This window comes from Rhinolophus sinicus, chromosome 5 (genome assembly GCF_057876585.1).
Source record: "Rhinolophus sinicus isolate RSI-liver-muscle chromosome 5, RSI-T2T, whole genome shotgun sequence".
In the NCBI taxonomy this organism is placed as follows: domain Eukaryota; kingdom Metazoa; phylum Chordata; class Mammalia; order Chiroptera; family Rhinolophidae; genus Rhinolophus; species Rhinolophus sinicus.
Genome location: NC_142505.1, coordinates 88,380,091 through 88,402,700, shown reverse-complemented (window position 1 = coordinate 88,402,700; position 22,610 = coordinate 88,380,091). Strand labels below are relative to the sequence as shown.

At 39.2% G+C, this 22,610-nt stretch overlaps 1 protein-coding gene across 4 annotated transcripts in view; it reads right to left on the bottom strand.

Annotated features, from left to right (window-relative positions):
- FBXO38 (F-box protein 38) overlaps positions 1-9,518 on the bottom strand; it is a 46,771-nt gene extending 37,253 nt beyond the window's left edge. For 3 of the 4 annotated variants that reach the window (XM_019734360.3, XM_019734362.3, XM_019734363.3), the window contains exons 1-2: positions 9,393-9,518; positions 2,951-3,141 (exon numbers count right to left, since the gene is read on the bottom strand). In XM_019734360.3, coding sequence (XP_019589919.1) covers positions 2,951-3,078 — 128 coding nt within the window. In that variant the 5' untranslated portion in view covers positions 3,079-3,141; positions 9,393-9,518. Of the gene's footprint in view, positions 1-2,950; positions 3,142-8,870; positions 8,986-9,392 lie in introns of those variants that run through there. The other variant, XM_019734361.3, reaches the window with a different exon arrangement.
- Positions 9,519-22,610: the final 13,092 nt, after the last annotated feature.

Sequence of the window (22,610 nt, the reverse complement as noted above, 5' to 3'; positions counted from 1 at the left end):
TCACAGAAAATGTAAGGAAGTTATTGTTTCACAACTTGACAAGATAGGTTGTTCTGTCTGCCACACAGCTCACCCCCAATCCATTTTCTTCCTTCCTCTGCTCTGCTGTGTACCCTCCCCCTCTGGCTATCAGCTGACTTTGGCCACTGTCAAGAACAAACAGAGGCTTTCTGCTGTTGCTAGTCCCTTAGTTCAATTCTCCAACATCCTTCATTGATTCCCTTAACCCTACCCACACCTCTCTAAATAGTCCCTTCATTAAATTATCTTCCAGTTCCAGCTGAGTGTTTTCTGCTAGAACCCTCAATGATAAAGTAGGTGCTGACTTCATTTTGCAAGTGGTGACATGGCTCAAAAAAGTTTATCTGCAAAAAGTCAACACCTAGTTAAGAGAGAGGAAGAGCAGGGATGTCTACACAGGTGGGTCTAATTCCTAAAAATTAAGCTAATTCTAAAACAAAAGTCCAAGTATGCCTGCTGAATATTTCTCTACTCCATTTTTTTCTATCTCTGGCCCCTTTCCCTTTTCCTTGGAAACTATTTAAAAAGAGAATCAAATCAAATTCTCTACAGAAAAACCATTATTGCTAACTTAATGTACATTCTCCATAACTCAGTATAAGTAGGACAATTTTCAGAAACTATACAACTTCACATTTTATAAGCAATGAAAAATATTAAATTTGTTTTCTAAATCAAGTTTTGCCACTAAAACATTTTTCCCCAAAATGATTGTTATCCAAAGTATTTGCCTGAGTTAATATTATATTCCCTTTAAATACAAACAGACCAGTAATCACCTGAAGTTTATCTTACATCACATTTGCCCTCAGAAAAACAAATGTATTTTTCCTTCATATATAGTCAATGGGCTAGAGTTCAAAAGGCAGATCAAATACATTTTAGAAAAGATGTGTTAACATGGCACATAGAGCAAAGACTAGGTTTCTAAGGAAGCCAGTTTTTCTTGTTTCATGAAAACATGCTAAGTAGTTACTACAAAATTACAATGTGGGTCCTGAGATAAAAACTTTAGAAGCCTAAAAATAAACCTTTTTTTTAGAATTCACATCTCATACCAAATTCAAGTGTTCAGCTTAGTTCACAGTTCATCTTACATTCTGCCAATTTGCTACATGTTTTTTTTACATTATAAGCAGGGTAACATCCTTCTAGATCCCAATACTTCCATCTGAATATTATTTGAACTGAATAATGTTATTTGATCCACTCTCAATTTAAAATATGGTCCAATTTGTTCCCATGTCCTACAATTATTCAACAGCATCTAACACACAAGCCTGGAAACAATTTTACCTATGATTTCTTCTAGAATTGTAAAAGCTTTATTGTTTATTTCACTGATGTATTTAGAATTTAGTTGTCAGATACGAGACATAAGAACATCCTTTTATTCTTTTCTCCAAATGGTTTTGAGGTTGTGACATCACTGCTGTATAATCCACAAAGCTCCTCCTCATTGATGTGAATACCAAGGTTTTCATAAACTAGACCCCAAATATATTTGAGTCCGCACATGGAGCCTATATAAGCAGTTTGTCTGTTTTACTCAAATGTCTGGATATCTCCTCCAATACCAAATACTTAATTATTGTATATTTTAGAATATATTCATATTTGAACATCTGGTAAGATTATAGACTCCTTTACCAAAAAAATTTAGCTATCCTGGCAGACTTTTTTCTGCCAGATCAACTCTAGTATCATTGTTATGTTAAAAAAACAAAAACAAAAAGTGTTATTTTAATTGAACCTTCTATTCCCATTCAGAACTGAACAAAAACTACACTACGTCACAGAATAAGAAACTGCAGAAGATAAGGACTAATACAAATTTATATAAGAAAGATAAAATGCTTATGGTTCCCCAAAGTAACTCTGCTATCACTATTTTACAATTTTTCAATCTGCAAATATTCAATAATTTAAAAAAATTCAAAACATTTCTAAGAACTTCATTTACGGAAATTTCCCCTAGGTAAATAACCTAAAATAAATGAAAATCCAGAAGCTTCGAAAAGTTCATTGTAATTGTATAAACTACTGGAAACAATCCAGACATTAGGGAAAAGGTAATTATCGTGTCACAAGAATAGAACTCAATGACTAAAATGATAATTATGAAGACCATGTGAAAATAGGCAGTACACAATCATAACCATTAACACTTACCAAGCATTTAAGCCATACAATGTGTTAAGTGCTTTAAAAGCATTATCTCATTGAATTCTTATAATAACATCTTTATATCTATCATTGGTCCACCCGCTAGTAAATGAGATTCAGGATTCAAACTCAGGTACCCAACTCCAGTATGTTAGGAATTATTTGAATGGATAATGACTGAAAGAAGGGAGCAAGGGGAACTAGAATTTTTGTGTTTATTTAACTATTGTTTTGTTTTGGGTTTTTTGTTTATTTAACTACTGTTATAATGCAGTTTGGATTAAAATATAATTTTTAAAAAGATTTTGAAAAAGCTTATCACCAAACAACTGTAATACGTGCACTGCATATGGTAATGATGGGTATTTCACTAAACTTTTGTTTCAATCACTTACGTGTATGCACATACTAAGCAAAACGGGTGTTTCTCACTGCAGACGGTAGTCAGAAAAGTCAGAAACACTGCCTTATGTATAGTACTGTAATAACAAGTCAACAAATCAGTCACTAAGAACTTCACGCTATCCAATCGAACTTCCTGCAACAAAATAAATATTCTCTATCTTCACCACCTGTGATGCCCTACAAAGCAGCCACTTGCCACATAGGGCTACTGCAACTGAGGAACTGGATTTTAAATTTTATTTAATTTAAGTTTAAATGCCATATGTAGCTAGCGACTACCATATTGGACAGCGTACTCTAGGATTTGTTTGTACTTACACATTCCAGGTAGGTGTAAGTCAACCAAACAAAGTCTTACCTAAAAATATGGCAAAGCACTTCATGTGAAAGTTGATTCATATAGTCCTTCGTTTCATCTGATACAGATTCTTCAGGGATCTCATTATTCATGAGACAAGTTTTAACACTTTTCTTTCGTGGACCCATTGCTGCGTAATCTCCAGTATCAAAGAGCAAATCTCTCCTCTTGGTTACTTGAGTTCAAAGCACCTGAAACCAAGCAGAGAATAGAATAAAGCACCAAACCCAGATGCAGAAATTATCCCTATGAAACCTAGGTAAAACATTTATTTTAAAATACAGGCAGACAAAGGTAGTGCTATAACAAACGGTACAGACCACATTCAAATTAATAAAATTATTACACAAAAGGCGCAGAACATCGTTTTCTGAAGAGCAGTAGAGAATACAGAAACGCATTATTTAGAATAAGTAAAAATCTAAGGAACCAGGAGTCCTGGAATCTAATTTCTTTTCAGACACTTCCTAGCTAATTCACTCAATTTCTCCAAACTTCAATTTCTTCATCTGTAAGGTAAGATCTCTCACTTCCGACAGTCAGTCGATTGGCTATTCTGATCAATTTTACCACAATACTGCTCCTGCATCAAATCCCACTGGCTCTCAGGCCTCTATCAACACTCACCCGGGCTACTGCAATGGCTTCTAAGTAATGGCCACCACTGTACCCCCAGGGTCTGGCACAGTAGGCCCACATTAAATAATCTGCTGAATAAATGCTTACCATACCACACGGAAGCTAGAGTTAGCTTTTAAAAACATTCCTCTGCTTGCGTAAGTGAAAAGAGCAAGATGTAGAATTTGCATATAAGAAAAAGGAAAAATATGTTTGTGTGTGCATGGGACATTTTTGGAAGCATCCACGACAAAATATTAACAGTGGTTAACCTCTGGAGAGGGAGACAGAGGTTTAGGAAAGTAAGACAGAGACTTTTACTTTTCATATTTTTTGAATATTTTAGATTGGTCATGTATATTATATTTGTTAAAAAACAAACAAAGACAAAATCAGCCTGCAAGGAATCCAGTTTCTAGAGTAAAATCTTTCCAATCTGGCCTCAAGCCACCTTTTCAAGCTCATCTTTCAATCCTTCCCACTTGCTCCTCAGGACTCACCACTCCAAGTGCACCAATAGCCTGGTTTCCCCAAACACACTGATCTTCCATTCAGACTAAGCTATTAACTCTGACTAGAATGTCCTTCCCTTCCCTTCCTTTTAGTTTTTTGCCTAGAAAACCACTATTTTCTTTTTTTAATCTGCCTTCAAAATCTAGTTTAAATGTTAAGTACTCTGAAAACTTCTGCTCACCCCCTTTTCTGAGCTCCCTGGAAGACTTAACATACACTTCTACTACAGCAATATTTTATTAGTCGTGTCTGTGCCGGGAAAAGGAAAAGCTCTCCATCTCCCGCCTATAGATGATAAGCCCTGACTCATGACAAATCCTCAGGTGACTGATGGCTCTCTCCATGCCTCCATATGCAGCCAGTAGCTTCAAGGCTGCTAGAACCATCTCACGCTCCTATTTGCTACCACAGCACTCAAACTCAGCAACAAGCCCATACCCCTGGCAATCGTGTACTCAGATTTGACTCCAATAAAGACCCATAATAAACAGCTACTCTACAGCACTGAAATGAGTCAACAAGACGATTAACCAGTATAGAGCAATCCAACCATGGATTAAGTCTCTAGCGGTTATGTTTTAGCACACGCTTCACCTTTAAGCATCTTGACAACTCTAAACATTCACGGATAACATGTGCTTGACTTCTCATCATTTAAGTAAAAATCTTTCTTAGCCCTTCCCCCTTCTTTTTCTTCACCAAATCCACACCACTTAATAATTTAATTTACATCCTCATCTTATGACTCCACCTTTTATTGTACCTTGTTTTTTTGCAATGCTGTGGTTTTGAGTGAATCAGATTCAGTAGCCCCATTCGAATTTTTAAAACAAACTACATTTGCATTTTTAAACCAAATAGAGGGCATCTTAAGTATCACTGAGTTTATAAAAGTCCACTTGTTCGGAACTCAGAAAAATATTTACTCACAGATATGACATTATACGACATTATATTAGAGGTTATGTTTCCAGCAAGCCCACAAAAATCGGTTTAACGTACAGGAGGCATTAACATTACCAAGGGGCCTAAATTAGCAGGTCTAACACTAAAAGTGTGGGTGAATTTGTATGTATACTCGCCATATCATGCCTAGAATTGAAGTCTTGGTCATGTAGCTAATACCTACTCAGCAGTAGGCAGAAGAGCGCCCCCTACTCTAAGTGTCTGGAGGTGAAGGGACTTGTGGAGAGGAACACCGACGGAAAGGATAAGATCTCCGTCCTATAACTAGGGGTTTAACAGGACAGGACCTAGAGACAGGGAAAACCCATCAGTCTAAGGAGGTGCCCCTGGAAATGTTCAGGAGATAAAAAGCTTCCTCATTAAAGGACTCACATATCTTGCCTTCCCATCACTCAAACTGTAAAGGACAGCAAATTGTTTAAGCTAAACTTGGCTTCATCTTCACTCACGTGAACTAACAGCTAGACCATAAGCACTTCATCCCAGGCACAAAGTAAGAGCAGTCCGGTATCCCTGTGTGAGAAGAAAACACCATGCAAGACATGCAAAGTCCCAAGTGATCTCTTGTACGGTGCACTCTCTTAATTGCTTTTCTTTCACTAGGATGAGGAATAAAAGCAAGTGAGCACAGAAAATTGCCACAACTAGCTTTCTATGTCTTAGTTTCTTCCTACCCCTATCTCCTAAAAATATTACCATTTGCCACTTGAGAAAGTCAACAAAGGGAAGGTTCAAAGCAGCAGTAGGTTAAAAGGGAAAGAAGAATGGAGGAGCATTCCAGTTATCAGCAATAGATAAAGATGGGACATTGCAGTTGGTTTAGCAAAGGAGTCATAGAGGTTAAGGGAGAGGTGAGTATAAGTAACAAGTGAGTATAAATGTGCGAAGACTATAGTTTGCAGCAATGGGTTATTTCTAAGGTTAGCAAATTCTGGAAGCTTAAACTCTAATCCTCAAAAAAACGTCATTCTACAGAAATACAGAAACCCAGAATATTAGAAGTTGAAGGGGCCCTCAGAGGCTACCTCGTCACACAGTTCTTAATTTTTTTGGAGTTACAGACCCATCTGAGATTATGATGAAAGCTGCACATCTTCTCCCCAAGAGAAAAACAAAACATATGCAGCCTCACGTACACTGAATTACAGCAGGGGTTTCACAGACACATCAAAGCTCATCCAGAGGTCCCTATCCAAGAATGGCTTTCTCAATTTTCAGATGGACACAGGACCACAGAAGATAAGTCACTTGCCCAAGGGCACATATTAAGTATCCGAGCTCAGGACGGGGGATTCAGACTCCCCACCTCACACTACACCCCTATCATCAAGTCAGTCCTCGCACCTGGGCTGTCTATGCCCCAGTGCTTGGAGATGGGCTTCTGGAAGCTCTGACAGAACTCCTGCTGACTGCACCCTCTTTCACAAATTAGGGTTCGTGGTGCATCTAATTTAGGCCCCCACACAGTAGCCTCCAGCAGCCCTGGGTACGCTACAGTCATTCTGTGGCTGTCTATTGCAGACCTTAGCCACAGGAAGCACCATTTTTGTCCTGGCAGCCCAACTACATTCTAAGTAGTAAGCCTGTGTTGTTTGTGAGTATTCTTCCATAACACAGTTCCTCTTCGGTATACTGTTCTTCTAACCTGCCAGTTCCAATCTCCACCCATCCCAAACAAAACGACACTATCCTCTGCTAATTCAGTTCATTCTGGTTGTTCCCAAATTGTTCCCAAAATTGATCAGTTTTTAAATCCTTAGCCCCTTAGCCCTCAAGGCTATCTCCACCTCTTGTAGGGGAGCACTAACTTGCTTATAAAATCAAGTTATTTTCCTTTTAATCCTTTATTACCATTATAGAGGTGTTAACACTTATTCACAATTCTCGCAACCGCTGATATCGATAAAAGACCTATCTAAATTCACTCCTGTACTCCCTAAATGTCACAACTAACATTTAGGGAGTAAAGGTACGTCAATTCCTATACCTGGTCAATCGTTGTCAACATCCTCCTCCATCCCTGACTTATTCTACTAATTACTCCCTTCCCCAGATCACATCATACACTCCAGGGTATTTGTTTGCCTCTTCTTACATACTTTACAGGGCAGATAAACAAACTTACCTTACAGCTAACCAGAAATCTTAGGGACCTCTTATTTTATAAAATGTTCACAATTCTGTATCAATCTCTCATTCTGTATCTAACTAGTAACAATTCTCTGGAGAAATTCCTCCTTTTCTTGATTGCTATTGTCTATCTGTCTATGTATCTCTCCATCCATCCACTCATCCATCTATCCCAGGGGTATACAAACTGCGGCCCGCGATCCATTTTTTATTGGCCCGCAGCAAATTCCAAAAATATACTTAGTTTACTTAAATAAACCAGGTGAGGCAATACGTACTTCACCTCGAGTGAGTGGCCCAGCTATTTGTGTATTTTACCGCATATGGCCCTTGGTGAAAACCACTGAAAAAAGTTTGGACACCTCTGATCTATGCTTTAAGTAATCCATCCTTTACTCAATCAATTACTTACTTCCTTCTAAGTGCTAGATGGTAACAAAGTCTTTCTTCCCATGAAGCTCAGTCTCAGAGTGGAGATAGATTCATTCTATCCAGTTTCTTACAACTCAAGTCATTTCAATTTTTACAACTTAAATTACTTTTCATTACCCTCACCTCTTTCCCATTTAAAACGCCCAAAGTCATCATCTTAACTGGTCAAGGGCTTCCCTGTCCTTCAGTTTTCTAATGCCTTTCTTCAGTTTTTACTGGCTTCAGCTTGCTCATATCAAAGTAATCGTTCATGTCACTTAACTTGATCCCATTTCTCGTATCATACATCTTCTATGTCTCCTACCTAGGACAGCCTCTCTTGCCTAAAGAAATAACACACCACATCCACCAAGGTGCTCAGATAAGAAACAAACAACTATAGTGCCGAAAAGGTATAGGAATCACCCAGTCCAATCGTTCATTTTCCAGATACGGGAAGTGAGGCCCAGAGAGGTAAGCTGGGTTGCCCTAAGTCATAAAGTCACAAAACACAACTGCAAGGACCCAACGCGTCAGTTCCAGTTCCAGCCCAATTTTATTTCACTATGTTCCTTTACCTTACTGGAATAATTCTTTACCTAAACAAGACATAAAAATCGCTGCATCACAAATTTTAAAGACAGGGAAGAAGGTTTAGGGATCACCTACACCAGTAATTGTCAAAAATGAAAGTTAAAAATTACACACACTTATTTTTCCATCTATCTGACTACATATGTACCCTCTACACCTCACATTTACCCTCCCCCAGCGAATCACGGCCTTATAGGGCCATTATTTTATTCTTCAGTTGTGCTGGGAGTACGGGATACGGAGGGGGCTTAAGAACCAGGGACCCAATTCAACACCTTCATTTGCCAGATGAGAAATCTCAAGTCCTGAGAGAGGACAGAATTTGCCCAAAGTGAACCAGCAAGATAACAGCAAAAAAACCCAAGGTCTCCTATTTTTCAGATTGGTGTGTTTTACACTGCTGGTATGAGGTCCTAAAACAAAGTCTGCGGGACAGAGCTCCCCACTGCACAAGACCCTTCCTAGGTGCCCATTTACCCTTGGCCGGCTTGGGGTCGGGGGGGAAAAAACCACGACAGACGTCTTTGATCAGTCAGCTCCTGGCTATACAGTATGTAAGGAAGACACGCTTTTCAGGTCTGTCTCTAAGGAAAGCTTCCTTGAAAGGGAGTTGAGAATCTGATTTTTCAGAGCTGGGAGGGGCATGAGAGTCACCCAAAACATTCATTTTACAGATGAGCATCCTTACCACAGTACAGGTAATGGACTTGGGCACGGTCACATAGTGAGTCGGTAAGACTAGCACTTGGGGTTCCTGACCCCGGGGCTGGCGTCTCTCACAGATGTATTCGTTGGGTCCGGCGCAGGCACATCCCCTCAGTACGCGGACTACACGCCCCCTTCAATTTACTGGCTTAAACACTGAGACTGAACATTAAAACCGTGGAATTCAGGACGCCCGGAGGGGACGGGGGTCCCAGAAGCGGTCGCAGCCAAACTCCTTCCTTTTGTTGAAGAAATCGAGATCCACCGAGGGTTCTGTATGCTGGAATCTTGAGCCCGATTCAGACAAGGTGGCAAACCTCGCAACCACGGCCTAGAAGGCCAAGCACCACAAACCCAATCCCTGCCTTCCCGGGAGCTCTAGGCCCGAGAGGGGCTCGAGACCGAAAGCCAGGAAATCGGGAGCCCCGGAGCCCGCAGCCCGCCACACGCACCCCGGGCTCTGCGGCCCGCCTCCCGTCCCCGGGCCCACCGGCCACCGCCTTACCTACGCCGGGCCGGGGCTGTTGTTGTGGTTGAGAGGGAGGGAGAATCCCTACCGACGCTTCCCGCGGCCCCCACCGCCGCGGCGCTTCCGCTTCCGCCGCCGCCGCCGGAGCATTTCCGGAGTGTTGTCATCCGGGGCTGGGCCGGTACCCGGGGTCCATGTTGGGTGTGAGACGCAGGCGTTGCTGCACCGCAGCCATGTTAAGAGTGGCATTTCCGACGGGACGGGGGTGGGGGGGAAACTGTCCTTCTTTCACGTGACCGCGTCGCCGCGCGGGATGCGCCTAGAGTCTGACACCCGGGAATTAGTCATGACTCCGCCATTACTGCTGTTTTGACCGAGAAACTGTCGTTAGTGGTCAGCAATGCAGGCGTTCGGACCAGAAAGAGCTGGTTCGAGTGTGAGTTCCTCCACTTAACTGGCAGAGACCACAACAAGAACTTCAACTCTAAGTCTCAGATTTGTCACGAGAAAATGGACATCATTATGGTACCTACATAATGAACCACTGCAGAATTTAGTGGCTTAACACCATTTGTTAATGATCGGCATGATTCTGTGGTTGGACTGGGCTCAGCTGGCCAGTTCTAGTTTGAGGTCTCTTATACGTTGTAGCCAGATGTCAGTTGAGACTGTAACTACCTACAGGCTCAAATGGATGGTGCATTGCTGGCAATTCAGGCTGGAAGCCTTCTAGAAGTTCCCCCACAGCTATCCAGCAGAGTACCTACCTACACATGACCTCTCCCTCTGGTTTGGGTTTCTCACAGCAAAGAGTTGGGTTCTGATAGGAAGTACTTGGACACAGAGCGCAGAGAGTGAGCTGTTCCAAGCAGCACAGGAGGAAGCTACAGGACAGGACTTATGAGCTAGCCTTAGAAGAAGTCCCAGAACTTATTTCTGTCCCACTCTATTGTCAAGGAAGCCACTAAGCCAGCCCAGAATCAAGGGGAAAAGAATAAGACAACACCTCTTAACTGAAGGAGTAGCAAAGAGTTTGTGGCCATCTTTAATGTACCATACTACCTCATCTGTTTGTTTTTAAATTTTTGGATGTATGTACATTTTCTTAGCACAGTTATCAAAAAGGAAAACTGGTAGCTGCACCAGTATAAAGTATACTGTCGTGAGTCTCAAGTATAAAGGCTTGAGTCTGCACATGAAAGATTCTTTACGTGATTTTTTTAAATTGTAAAATATACATGACATAAAATTTACCATTTTAGGTGTACAGTTCAGTGGCATTAAATATATTTCCATTGTTGTGCAATTACAATACCATTGACCTCCAGGAGTTTTTCACCCTCCCAAATTGAAATTCTGTACCCACTAAACAACAATTCCCATTCTACTACCACCTCCACCTTTCTACTTTCTGTCTCTAGGTATCTCATATAAGTGGAGTCATATAATATTTACCCTTTAGTGTTTAGCTTCTTTCACTTAGCATAATGTCTTCAGGAGTCATCCAAGTTGTAGCATCTCTCAGAATTCCTTTTTAATGCTGAATAATAATCTATTTTATGTGCATTCTACATTTTGCCTAGTCCTCCAACAATAGACATTTGGATGGCTTCCACCTCTTGGCTACTGTGAATAATGCTTCAACGAACATGGATGTGCTAATACCTCTTCTGGATCCAGCTTTCCATTCTTTTGGATCTATACCCAAAAGTGGTATTGCTGGATCAATTCTATCTTTAATTTTTCCACCGTAGCTGTACCAGTTTACATTCTCACTAAGAGCGCACATGCATTCCAATGTTTTCACATCCTTGCTCTCATTTGTTTTCTGTGGGTAGGTAGACACTTAGAACAGTGTCTGGCAAAAGCCCCACAAAGGTTAGCTATTATTTGATTGTTCAGAGACCTCTTTTTCTTCCTTCCTTCTCAGCGATAGTTGAAGTTTCAAGCGCTGAATTCTTGGCATGTAATATTTCTGAAGTTTACTTTCAAAGCATCTTAAGTTTTTCTAAGTTACATAATGAAATTCTGTGAAAGGACTCTGTTCAGAGGCAATATGCATAGAGAACTGCAGTTTCAAAACCAAACACAAGGTGGGAGGTTAGGTCCAAAACAACCAAACCAACAAAACATGGGAGGATTTTATAAACATGAGCTCTGAGTGAGCATTAAGCAACAAAGTCCTTAAATTCTAAAAGTAACAGGGAGAAAACAGTTGTAATTTTTAAAAGCTGGTTGTGTTTTGAGCCTGACATGGTTTATTCATTCATTTAATATTTCCTGAGTACTTTCTCTGGGGCCAGGCATTGGCCTAATTGTAAGAAAACAATTGTGAGAAGTTGCTATGTTTCTACTTTCAGTTTGGGAAGGGGAGACAATCAAATAACCGTACAGATGAATCAATTTTTCAGAAATAAAGAGATGGGGGTTGGCACCCAGTTAAGTTGTTGAATAAAGGAATTAATGAATTAGTGGATAAATCTAATATACTCAAATTTTCCTTTTAAGCATTTAAATTTAACAAACAAAAAACATCTTTTAAACAAAAAAAATTTGCCAAATAAATAAATGTCATAACTCTATTCAATTAAACATATAAATATGGCAAATGACAACTTTTCCTCAAAATGCCAATAATATTTAGGTTTAATAAAATTCTTATTTTTACAACTTAAAATTTTAAGTTTAAATCAATACTCAGTTAAAAGTTTCAAATTAGAATCATAAGACTTATCCATCATTTTCCTTAAGATGCTATATTTTCTTACTATGTGACAAATATTTTAAATGACAATTATTTACAGACTTTCTTAACAGAAAATAATATAAATATGATTTAATCCTCATTTCTATGCTTAAATTGAATCTTTTGGGGGTTATAAAACAATCACTTAAAAAGCCATTCGATTTCCCATATCTGGGAATTGCAGTTGCATACTGATTGGATGGGTGTTTGGCTGGGCCCCAGGATTTCCTTCCTACCTCCAACCCTTTTTCTTTTGGCTCATGAGCTATAAGGACACATAACTGAGGTGGTAGCAGTTATTATCTCATCATGTAGATGGAGTCTCTACGGGAGATGATGAAACCAGCATTTAATGAAATTCAGAGGCTAGCAGAGGGCAGAGATGTAGAGTAAGATTCCTGTTGCTTAAGTCTGTGGATACTGCTGTGCTTGAATTAAGTAAGATCCATCCTGGCCCCTCCTAAGTGCATGAATCCACACATTTCTCATTTGGCCTAAACTAAGTTTCAGTTGGATTTTCATCACTCTAACCAAAATAATCCTGATATATTTCTTATGCTGTTTTAACCATTATTCTCCTCTATTATCCCAAACCTTCAGAAAACATGTTACCCCAAGTAGCCTTGAAAGTGCTTGAGAAATGAAGGAAGATGGGAGGGTCTACCATGCACCAAAGTGGTAGAGAAGTGAGGCATGAGAATCAGAAGGTGAAATGAGGAGCCAATGGCGAACTCTGAAAAATTAGGGATATAGAGTAAGTAGTAACCATGAAAACATAAATGCCCTGGAGTCCTCTGAAATTGGGAGGACACCAGATTTCCTGTGGTTTGTGGAATGGAAATTCAAATCATTTTGTATTTTTATGCAAGTGTGTTTTCCAGGAGGCTTAGATCTCTGGGTGACATTTCTTTGCTTTCTACCAGGGTAGTGAAATGTTTCAGCTCCTGAGAGTATCATAATTTATTATGATACAAATAGGCTAAGTAGTTAGTGCTAATAAGGGCAGAAAAATAGCAGGAGATTGAGCTTTGGGCAGGCCTGAGGACAACCTCAGACTCAGAGGAGGGAAATACAGCATCCAGGAAAGATGGTGCCCAAGCATCTTTGTTTATGCTTGACTTGCATTCATTTCTCCTGGCAATAGTGCCTCAATATTCCTTTGGGGAACAATTCTTTATCCTCTTCTAGTCCATATAGTAGGGACTGCCTCACCCCTGGCTCCTGCAGTGCCCTGTAATCAGTTCATTTCAATGAGAGTTAAGCATGCTTAGAGCTATAATGACAGATTCAGGAATCTTATCCCAACTAATCTAATAAGCCTCAACCTTTGGTTAGACGTTTTGGCAAAGAAAAGCTCTCTTCTATTGAAATTGTAAGTCTTCAACTGTCAGGATCTACCAGAGGGACGGGGGTCGGGTGGGGTGGTCAAAGCCAACCTGAGAATGAAGACAGCATCAAGGAAAACATGGATGGATCCAAAAAAACGAAGAGCAAATTTTCTGGCAACATTTTTTGAGACTCTTTTGATCCAGCCATGCCTGAATTCAGAGATTCCTCTGGATTTTTCAGGTACAGGAGACATGGACGTGCTCTCCGCAACAGCCCCCATCCCCTTTTTTTCTCGATTCCAGTCACTTTGAATTGGATTGTTTTGGGAGGTGTTCTTCAAGTTCAATATGCTACACGTGGTTTCCCCACTAGAGGGCGTAGCTCACTCACGGCACTTGTTCAGAGACAGCATACTGGCAGACAGGCTTTTACAGAGAGACCTGTTGGGATGGTGCGGTGTCCCAGCCACAAAGCTCACAATCCTGATAGAGAGAGCCCTTATCTTAAAAGGACGCGGAGAGCAGTCAGGTAACCAAGGCATGGCTACAGGCATAGAAAATGGAATAGGACTATGGTGCCAGGTGAAAACTTGATCTCTAAAAAAAATTTTTTAAATGAAGCTTCCTTAGTCTTAAAAAGAAAAAAGGTAAAGGTAGGAATGGCGAATAGGTTTTGTCTTCCATACCAAATCCTGATTGTCAAGGCATGCCTGGATTGCCATGTTGAGAAAGATTCTGAGGCCACATCCAGCTCAGTGGAGTGTACATACTATCCCTGATTACTGACATCTGGTGTGAGCATGGGGAGAAGCAGGAGGGTTGGATGTGATATACTTCCCACCTATGGGTGAGATGTTTCTCAGTAGGGGTACTATGGCATTTTGAGGGGTCAGTCTTCACTGTGTGGGACTGTCCAGTGCATTGTGCGGCCTTAGCCCACGGAATGCCAGGAGTACCACTCCAATCACTGTGACAAGCAAAAATCAAGTCCCCACATATTTGAAATGCCTCTTGTGAGAATAGTACCAATCTATTTGAAAATCATTAAGTTTGAGCAAGAGTGACTTGACTTGGATTTACCTGAGGATTACACTAGAGCTTCTAAAATTCTTTAAGACTAAAGGGGAAAAAAATGAGGATTTTTTTTTTTTTTTTTTTGTCTTAGATCCTGAAACCAGATGGAGCTCGTTGTCAGGAGGGAATAGGCACTGAGAGATGGCAATGAAGAGTCTCCAGCAAAGGGAAGAAGATCATATGGGGACAAGGAATTAGGTAGAAGCTCACAGCAGGTAATCAGCATGTCATCCCTGGTTGGGGAAAGGGTACAGGGAGTCTCAGCTGTGGGGGAAGGGGTGTCCTGTTAAACATCAGTGTCATTTGGGATACCCTAATCCCACCTCAGGGTTCCGTTGTCTTGAGGTTTTCTTTGATCAGAGTGTGTTTTTATATGATGTTCTCAGAGAACTGCCCTCCATTCTGTATCTCTGAATCCACTGAGTAATGTCGGCCAACATGATACTTGGAACAAGGTAGCATATGAGTCAATGAATGAATAAATAAATGAATAAAATATTCCCTACCCCTTGATTTAAGAGTTCAAGTGTCACCTATTTTCATATTCTTGATGCCCTTGGAGAAGTGAGAAAAGAGGGTCTGAGCAACAGGCATTATATTATAGCCACTTTCCAGTTTTGCATTTGTCAGTGATGCCCTCTAGCCAAAGACCACCAAAAATACTTTAGTTGAACAAGTTGGAGAGAGGAAACACACACAGGAAGCCATAGGGCAATCTCAGTAAAAGGATATTAGAAAAGATGTAGGATTGGGGATTATTAGGTTAATTTGGGGAACATTTAGGGAAGACTGGCTTTCCTCTGGATTGGATATCCTCAGGAAGTGGGAGTAACACTGTGATTTGTTATCTTAAAAAGTTTTATTTTGCAGGAGGGAAGAAGAGCCAAAAGCTAGAGTTGTAATTGGTAAAGAAGCAGCACTCACTCATATTAGTCTAGATAGGGGATGTTTGGTATTTTGTAGTTAGGATAATGTTCATGTTTTGCCTGTGTTCAGACATGCTTTTGGAGTGGTATTGTCTTTGGTTACAGAGTGGCTTTGTCAGATGTTCATGATCTGTGAAATTATGTTAAACAGGAGAATATCAAGGCCTAGCTGTGAGCAAGAGGCCAACCTATAGCAAAGTCAAGTTCGGCTCTTGGACACCATGGATTTTCTCTTTCTCACATTTTATCATATTTTGAATAATCATTTGTTTCCTTGCTCTTTTACTGGATTATACACTACAAGGCCCCAGACCTGGTTTGATTATCACTGAGGACCCAGAGTCTAGCCAAGTCTCTCAGTCTCACAAGCTCTTAAAGATTATTTACTGAATAAATGAATAAATTGTCCAACTAGCCTATCAGACTGTGAGTTGCTCAAAGTCAGGGGCCACTTCCTGTTCAATTCTGTACTTCTAGAAACAAATACAGTTGTGGCGCATCTCATTAAATATATCTTGAGTTAAAGAGCAGCTTTCCATAACATAGGATTTATTGATTTAAAAAAAAAAAGGCAGTATAATGAATTCCTCTTTTTGAAAGAAAGACGTTGCTTAATTCACATGGGTTCACTCATGATGAAGAAAAATCATGTCACATTCAAGATTTTTCGGCATTTTCCATAGTGTTGAATGTGAAGAGTGAGTTGCAAAGCTCTGAGGGAAAATTGACATAAATATTTAGAGACCATTGTTATGAAACATAACCTTTCTTCCTCCTATCCTAGTTGTGCTACAGTAAGTATTTTAAGGGAAGACAGGCCTTGATTTGAAAACTCCTGACTTATAAATAACCCATACTACAGAGATTTACATCTCTCCTTGCTACTCCCTTCACCCCGAAGACCCCCCTACTTTGTAATCATGGTGCAATATTATTAGATCTTTTAGCAAATGCGTAAACCTGTATGTTATTAAGTGGAAGGAGGGGGAAAAAAATGACATGCTGAGGAACCCTGGAAAAATCTTTTCACTTTTCTGAAGTAGATATTACCTTATCTGTAAAATGATCATAATGCTGGGTACCTACTGAGGCTGACCATGAACGTGCTCTATGCACTACAAACAGGAAGGACTCATTGTCGGGGGCCAAGAGCATAATGATCAAGAACAAGATAAATAGAGCAGGGTGGAAAACTTCAGTGAAAATATGTCTTCTTCTGCAGTAATAACAACAGCAAGCCAATAACTACATTTCGTGCTACATTATAGTCAATGGGCTTTTGCTATTGCGTTTTTCACAAAAAGAGTGGTCCATTTAAAAAAGGTTAATAGCCATGTAGGAGCTTCCGTAAAATGATAAAAACATTTTTAATCTTCGGTGAATATTTCCTATTTGACACTGGGCAAAACAAGTAACTTGGGAGTCTTTTCTCTTTATGTGTAAAAAATGAATCATTTCATCCTGTCTACTGCTATGCAGTATTGATATGGGTCTCATAGGCACCCGGTACGGAGAGTACTTTCTAAGTGATAGCAGGCTTATCATCATGTATTACTTAAATAATAGCCTGAGAATAGTATCTTTTTTTTTTTGCTTTCCCTTCACCTAGTAGGGAAACTTACTAGGCATTCATTGAATATTCATGGGACAAATGGATAAATATGAGAAATTGTTTTGAAACATCCTAAAACTCTGGGCAAATATGAAATTCTAATCATGAGGTTAAAAAATGCAAAGTTAAGCTGAGGGCTTTGGATGACAGATTCTAGGATTTGTTTCTTGGTTTCTCCCCTCATGAGCTATGATATCTTGGAAAAGTCTCTAAATTGCTTTAAGCATCAGTTTAATCATCTATAAAATATTAACACCAATACCTACTTCATAAGATTGTTTTGAGTATTAAATGAGATCATTCCTACGTAGCACCAAGCACGGTCCCTGGCATACAATAAGCATTAAATTAAAGTCAGGCGTATTTACAAGTTTGCCAAAAATCTCCAGTATGCCTTCTCCTTCATATTTTATATATCTGTGTATATGTAATAAAATTATATTTTTTAAAAGTCTGATCATGCTGTTATAAATCCTTTTATATCTTTATGTTTTCAATTTTCAACTTAACATTGTGTCATGATTATTTTTTGAAAACTTGATATGTAATGTCTAGTGGGATTTTTTTTTTTTTTTTTTAGTCACATATGGCTTAATCACATATGAACCTTTAAGCAAAATATTCAACCAGAGACTTTTGGTGCTGAAGCAAATCAACCTTTCAACTGCCCCAGGATGTAGTAAGAAAGTACCAGGCAGAATGTGAACTGGAGCCTGAGGTATGGAGGGAGACACAGGTGCACTTAGTATAAAGGTGTGCTTGGTCCCCTCGTGTTCCGAACAAGTGGAATGCCTTGCTAATCTGAGAAGAAAGCAACTGCAGGCTGAAGGGGATAAATGTTTCATATTGAAACTTAATGTTCAAAACAGGTAAAGCAAGACTTCTCTGCTGGAGTTGGAGGAGAGGACTCAGAATCTCAATTGTTTAGTCCCTGCTGCCCTCACCCACCTTGGGTTCAGCCAGTGAAACCGAAACCCCAGTGATACTGTTTTTAGTTTACAGAATGACATCTTGAGGTCACACACATTTTCCAACATACGTGGAAGTGTTGTCAGTCAGCGACACATTATATTCTCAAAGGAGGATTCTGTTTTGGATTTGGTGTTTTCACTTACACGTTAGCGAAACAGTACACGCAGGAATTCGAGTACGTAACATTATTGGAGGCGCATACTGGTCTGACTCTTATGGAGCATACGTGCTGCCGTTGGATGGACTTCTTTTCATAAAAACTGCACGAAATTTCCTAAAATGAAACGTACAGGTCAAACTTTCCATCCTGTAGTGCTCTCTTAATGGTTTCTATTATAAATGCTTGGGAGTTTTACGTTGCGCAGTGAGAAGACAATGAAAAAAATGTCTTCTTTTAAACTTCAGAGATCAAAACTTCCTTATTTTAAATTCAGCAGCCAGAATATTTAGGATTTCCACTTTGAAAGGCAGCTGACGCTATATAGTCTGCATCCTTGACTGTGTAATACACACCTGTAACCTGTTAGAGGGGAAGCAAACCATTTTGGGAAGTGACAAAAATGACAATAACCACTGTCTGAGAATGGCTACAACCACTGTCCAGGTGCTTCTGACATCCTTTTAGTTCATCACCCCCACCCCCACCCCTTTAACTGGGGTGCCTGGATTGGGTCACTCTGTGTGGTCCCACTCTGGTATAGGCTATATATTATATAGTCCACTCTTCTAGAGACTAGGAGGCTGGAATAGTGAGAGAAGAATGTACCAGATTCCGATTTTCCCAATATCTCCCCATTTTGTTCGCTTTCTACAGTACTACCAGAGTTGGAGTAAGGTGGACTCAGAGGACCTTGAGTAACAGAATAATTTGTCTACAGGCAGAAGGGGGCTTGGAAAGGTCCTAAGTATTATGTAATGAACAGATTTGGAATGAGCTGCCACAATATGCTACTGCATTGGTTCAGATTACAGGATATTTCCATATCCAGCACATCAGGCTACTACCCTGTCCACCAAACTTCAATGGCTCCCTTTATTTACAGCAATGTTGCCCAAGTTTCAGTCCCTTGGTTCGTGATTCCTTCCAAATTCATGTGTCATTTTTCTTTTAAAATATTTTTGTTGAGTTTGCTGCCTTTTTAAGCTTGACTACTCACCTTAGATTTGTCATAAGCATGACTATCCATGATATCTTGGATTTGAAGTTGTAATTATTTTTGTAACACACATTAAAGAAAAGCCATAAAAGATATTCTGCAGCACTATACACAATAGCCAAGACATGGAAACAACCAAAATGCCCATTGGTAGACGACTGGATTAAGAAACTGTGGTATATTTATACAGTGGAGTATTACACAGCCATGAAGAAGAATGAAATCTTACCATTTGCAACAATATGGATGGACTTAGAAAACATGATGTTAAGTGAAATAAGTCGAACAGAGAAAGATAAAACCATGTGATCTCACTTATATGTGGAATCTACAGTAAAGAATAAATGAATGAACCAATCAAAAACAGTCTCAGAGACATAGAGGAAAAACTGAGGTTTGCTAGATGGGAGGGGGCATTGGGGATAAAGGGGAATGTGAAGGGATTAGAAAGCACAGTCAGTAACCACAAGATTGCCACGGGGATATGAAAGTCAATCTGGGGAATGTAATCAATAATGTTGTAAAGATTTTGTAGGGTATGGACACTTGTCCCATTAGGGAGACCACCTCAGGGATGATGTAGATGCCTGATCACTGCACTGTACACCTGAAGCTGAAGCTGAACAATAATGAATGTCAACTACAATTTTATATACATATATATAGTTACAAGAAGTGGAGTACAGCATTAGGAATAGAGGCCGTGGAAATGTAATGGCTGTGTGCGATGTCAGAGGGTAGTAGATGGGGGGAGAGGGTTTATCACCGTGTGAGGGATCTAAATGATAAATGTTTAACTATTACATTGTTTTGTACACCTGAAACTAATAAAAAAATGTTTAAAAAAAGAAAAAAGATTGATCTAGTTCCAGATATCCTCTATAAAGATATAAAAAAAAAAAAAAAAAAAAAAAGAAGGAAAGAAAAAGAAAAAAAATATATCAAGAGTACACTGATACAAAATTAGAGTTTGGTTTTCTCTGTTAAAAGGAGAGTTTTCTTTTATCATTGGTATGTTCTTAATAACAAACTATAAAGGAAAAGCAAAGATCTCATGTTTTACTAAAATTATTTCCTATGTTTTCTATCATCAGGTCTTTGATTGCTTAGGTATATAAAATCTTAATATTAAAAGAGCTGAAATTCACTTCCAGCCATTTAACTTTCTGTAATAGCCTGCAATGATTAAATGGATAATTAAGAATTATTTCACAGTGATCTATAATCCTATTTGACCCACTGTTTTAAAACTTTTTATGTATTTGACAAAGTTTCCAAATTTTCAAAATTTAAATAGAATCGTCATCTTAACCTGAGAATAAATTTGGGATTCTTCATAAGGATCCCTGAAGCATTTCAAAGAAAATTTCTCCCTCTTAATAAAAGGGGGTTATTAAACTAATTAGGCCTATTTAATATGCTAAAATTTTAAGGTTTGGAAATTGTATTTTATCCAATGGCCTCCATCTCAAGGATATAAATATATACTAGCAATGGTTTGTATGTATGAGGTGTGATCAAACAGTACCTTGAACGTATAATAAAAACAAAGATTCATTAGCATATTAACTAAAATTGTTACTAATGCTATTAGAAGGTAATCAAATCACTCTTTGGGGAACACTGTTTCTGTCTCTTATCTCCTCTTTTAATGATTAAGTCGACATGGTTTGTTCAGGAAGCCTTTACCAAAGAGTTGATTCTTTGATGGGTTCTTAAAAGATGAAAATGACTTCCAGAATTAGATATGAGTATGGAAAGAAGGATAATTTAATTAGGGGAAATTACATACACAAACACAAAACTGGAATAGCATGAACTCCAAAATAGGTTAACTAGAAGCTAAGGTGAGAGAAGAAGAGTTCTCCTTTTAGGGAGAAAGAGGCTGGGTTATGGAGAGTATTATTGTAAAACATGCAAAAAAACTAGATTCCTAGAGTAACAGAAGTTTCTGTCTTGAGAAGGGATGTCTCAATTCGATTTGCCTTTTAGAAGGCCCCTTATTGTGGTTGTGGAGAAGATTAGTGCAGAGATTGACAAACTTTTCCTATTTAGATCAAAGTAATAAATATTTTATGATTTTTAAGCCATATGGTCTCTGTTGCAATTACTTGACTCTATTATTATAGGCTGAAAGCAGCCAGAGACAATATATAAACAACAAGTATGTCTGTGTTCCAATAAACTGTTATTTTCAAAAACAGGTGACTGTAGTGTCCCAACCCATGGATCAGACTAAATGCAAGGAGACCAGTAGATGGCTATTGCAATAACACAGGCAAGAAGTGAGAAGGCCTTGAAAATGGGCAAAAGCAACAAATTTAGAGGGAGAAAAAATTTTTTTTTTTAAATGAGGCACTTTAATTGCCAGTGGTATATCAGCACATGAAAGAGCAGTAAGAGACAGGATGAGTCCTGGTTTTCCCAGGATCTATGTTGATAGAAATGTTTAGATTGAACAATATGAATGTCATTATGGAGATCAAAAATGGTCAACTATTAGCAGTTTTATATGGTTTAATATAGCTCAACCTAATAGAAATACTATAAGCCTAAGATTGGAAAAATCATTCTCATGTAAGAAGTAGCCAACTTACCTTATGTGGAATTTTACCAAAAACATCTGAAACAAAACGTTTAGAAAAAATGATCAGATGAAACTAATGTCGTGTTGAGATATGAACAGCTAATTAGCCCATTAATTAATCACACAAATTAATAACCAATAACATCACAAGGTTTATCTGGCCATGCCTTGTTCCCAAACACGGTTTTCTTCCTCACCTCATGCCTGGGACACTTAGTGTCCCATCTGAGAATTCAACCTTAGCCAGTTCTTAGGAGGCAGAAGAGAACCCAAGCTTTTGCCTTTGGGACTGCATATCATCTACTGTTGGGCTGCTCATTGGGTAGATCCATTTTCGAGAAATGTCTAGTTCTTGATAGTCATCCTGGCTACCTGCTGATGAAATCTCAGATAACTGCCTTCATCTCTGACGATTGCCTGTGTTGAATATACTCTTTTTCTAAACTCTATCTGCTTCTAAGGAAGCCTTTTCCTTTGTTTGGGACCTTTGTGTCAACAATTGCTTACCCAAAGTATTAACAGTTCCTCTGCCTTCATATTTCACATTCTGTTTCACAGCATTGTCTTCTTTCAGCTGTTGCAGCGGAGCCTCCTCCTTACCTTGCCCTCCACCTGAGCCATGATGCCAGCAGGTTTAGTTTCACATAATAGGCGTCCTTTGTTGCTATCATTTTGCTGGAGTTAATTAGGAAGTGCTGAGCCCTCTCTTAAGATTTGATAACTTTGGGTTGTGCTCTATTAGTAAGCCATGTCAGAAACGGACACCGCTTTGTGCAGAAGGCATTTGTGTGTGTGTACACACACATGACATAACCAGTGTGGGGGGAGGTATGGTGGGAAAGTATTAGGAAG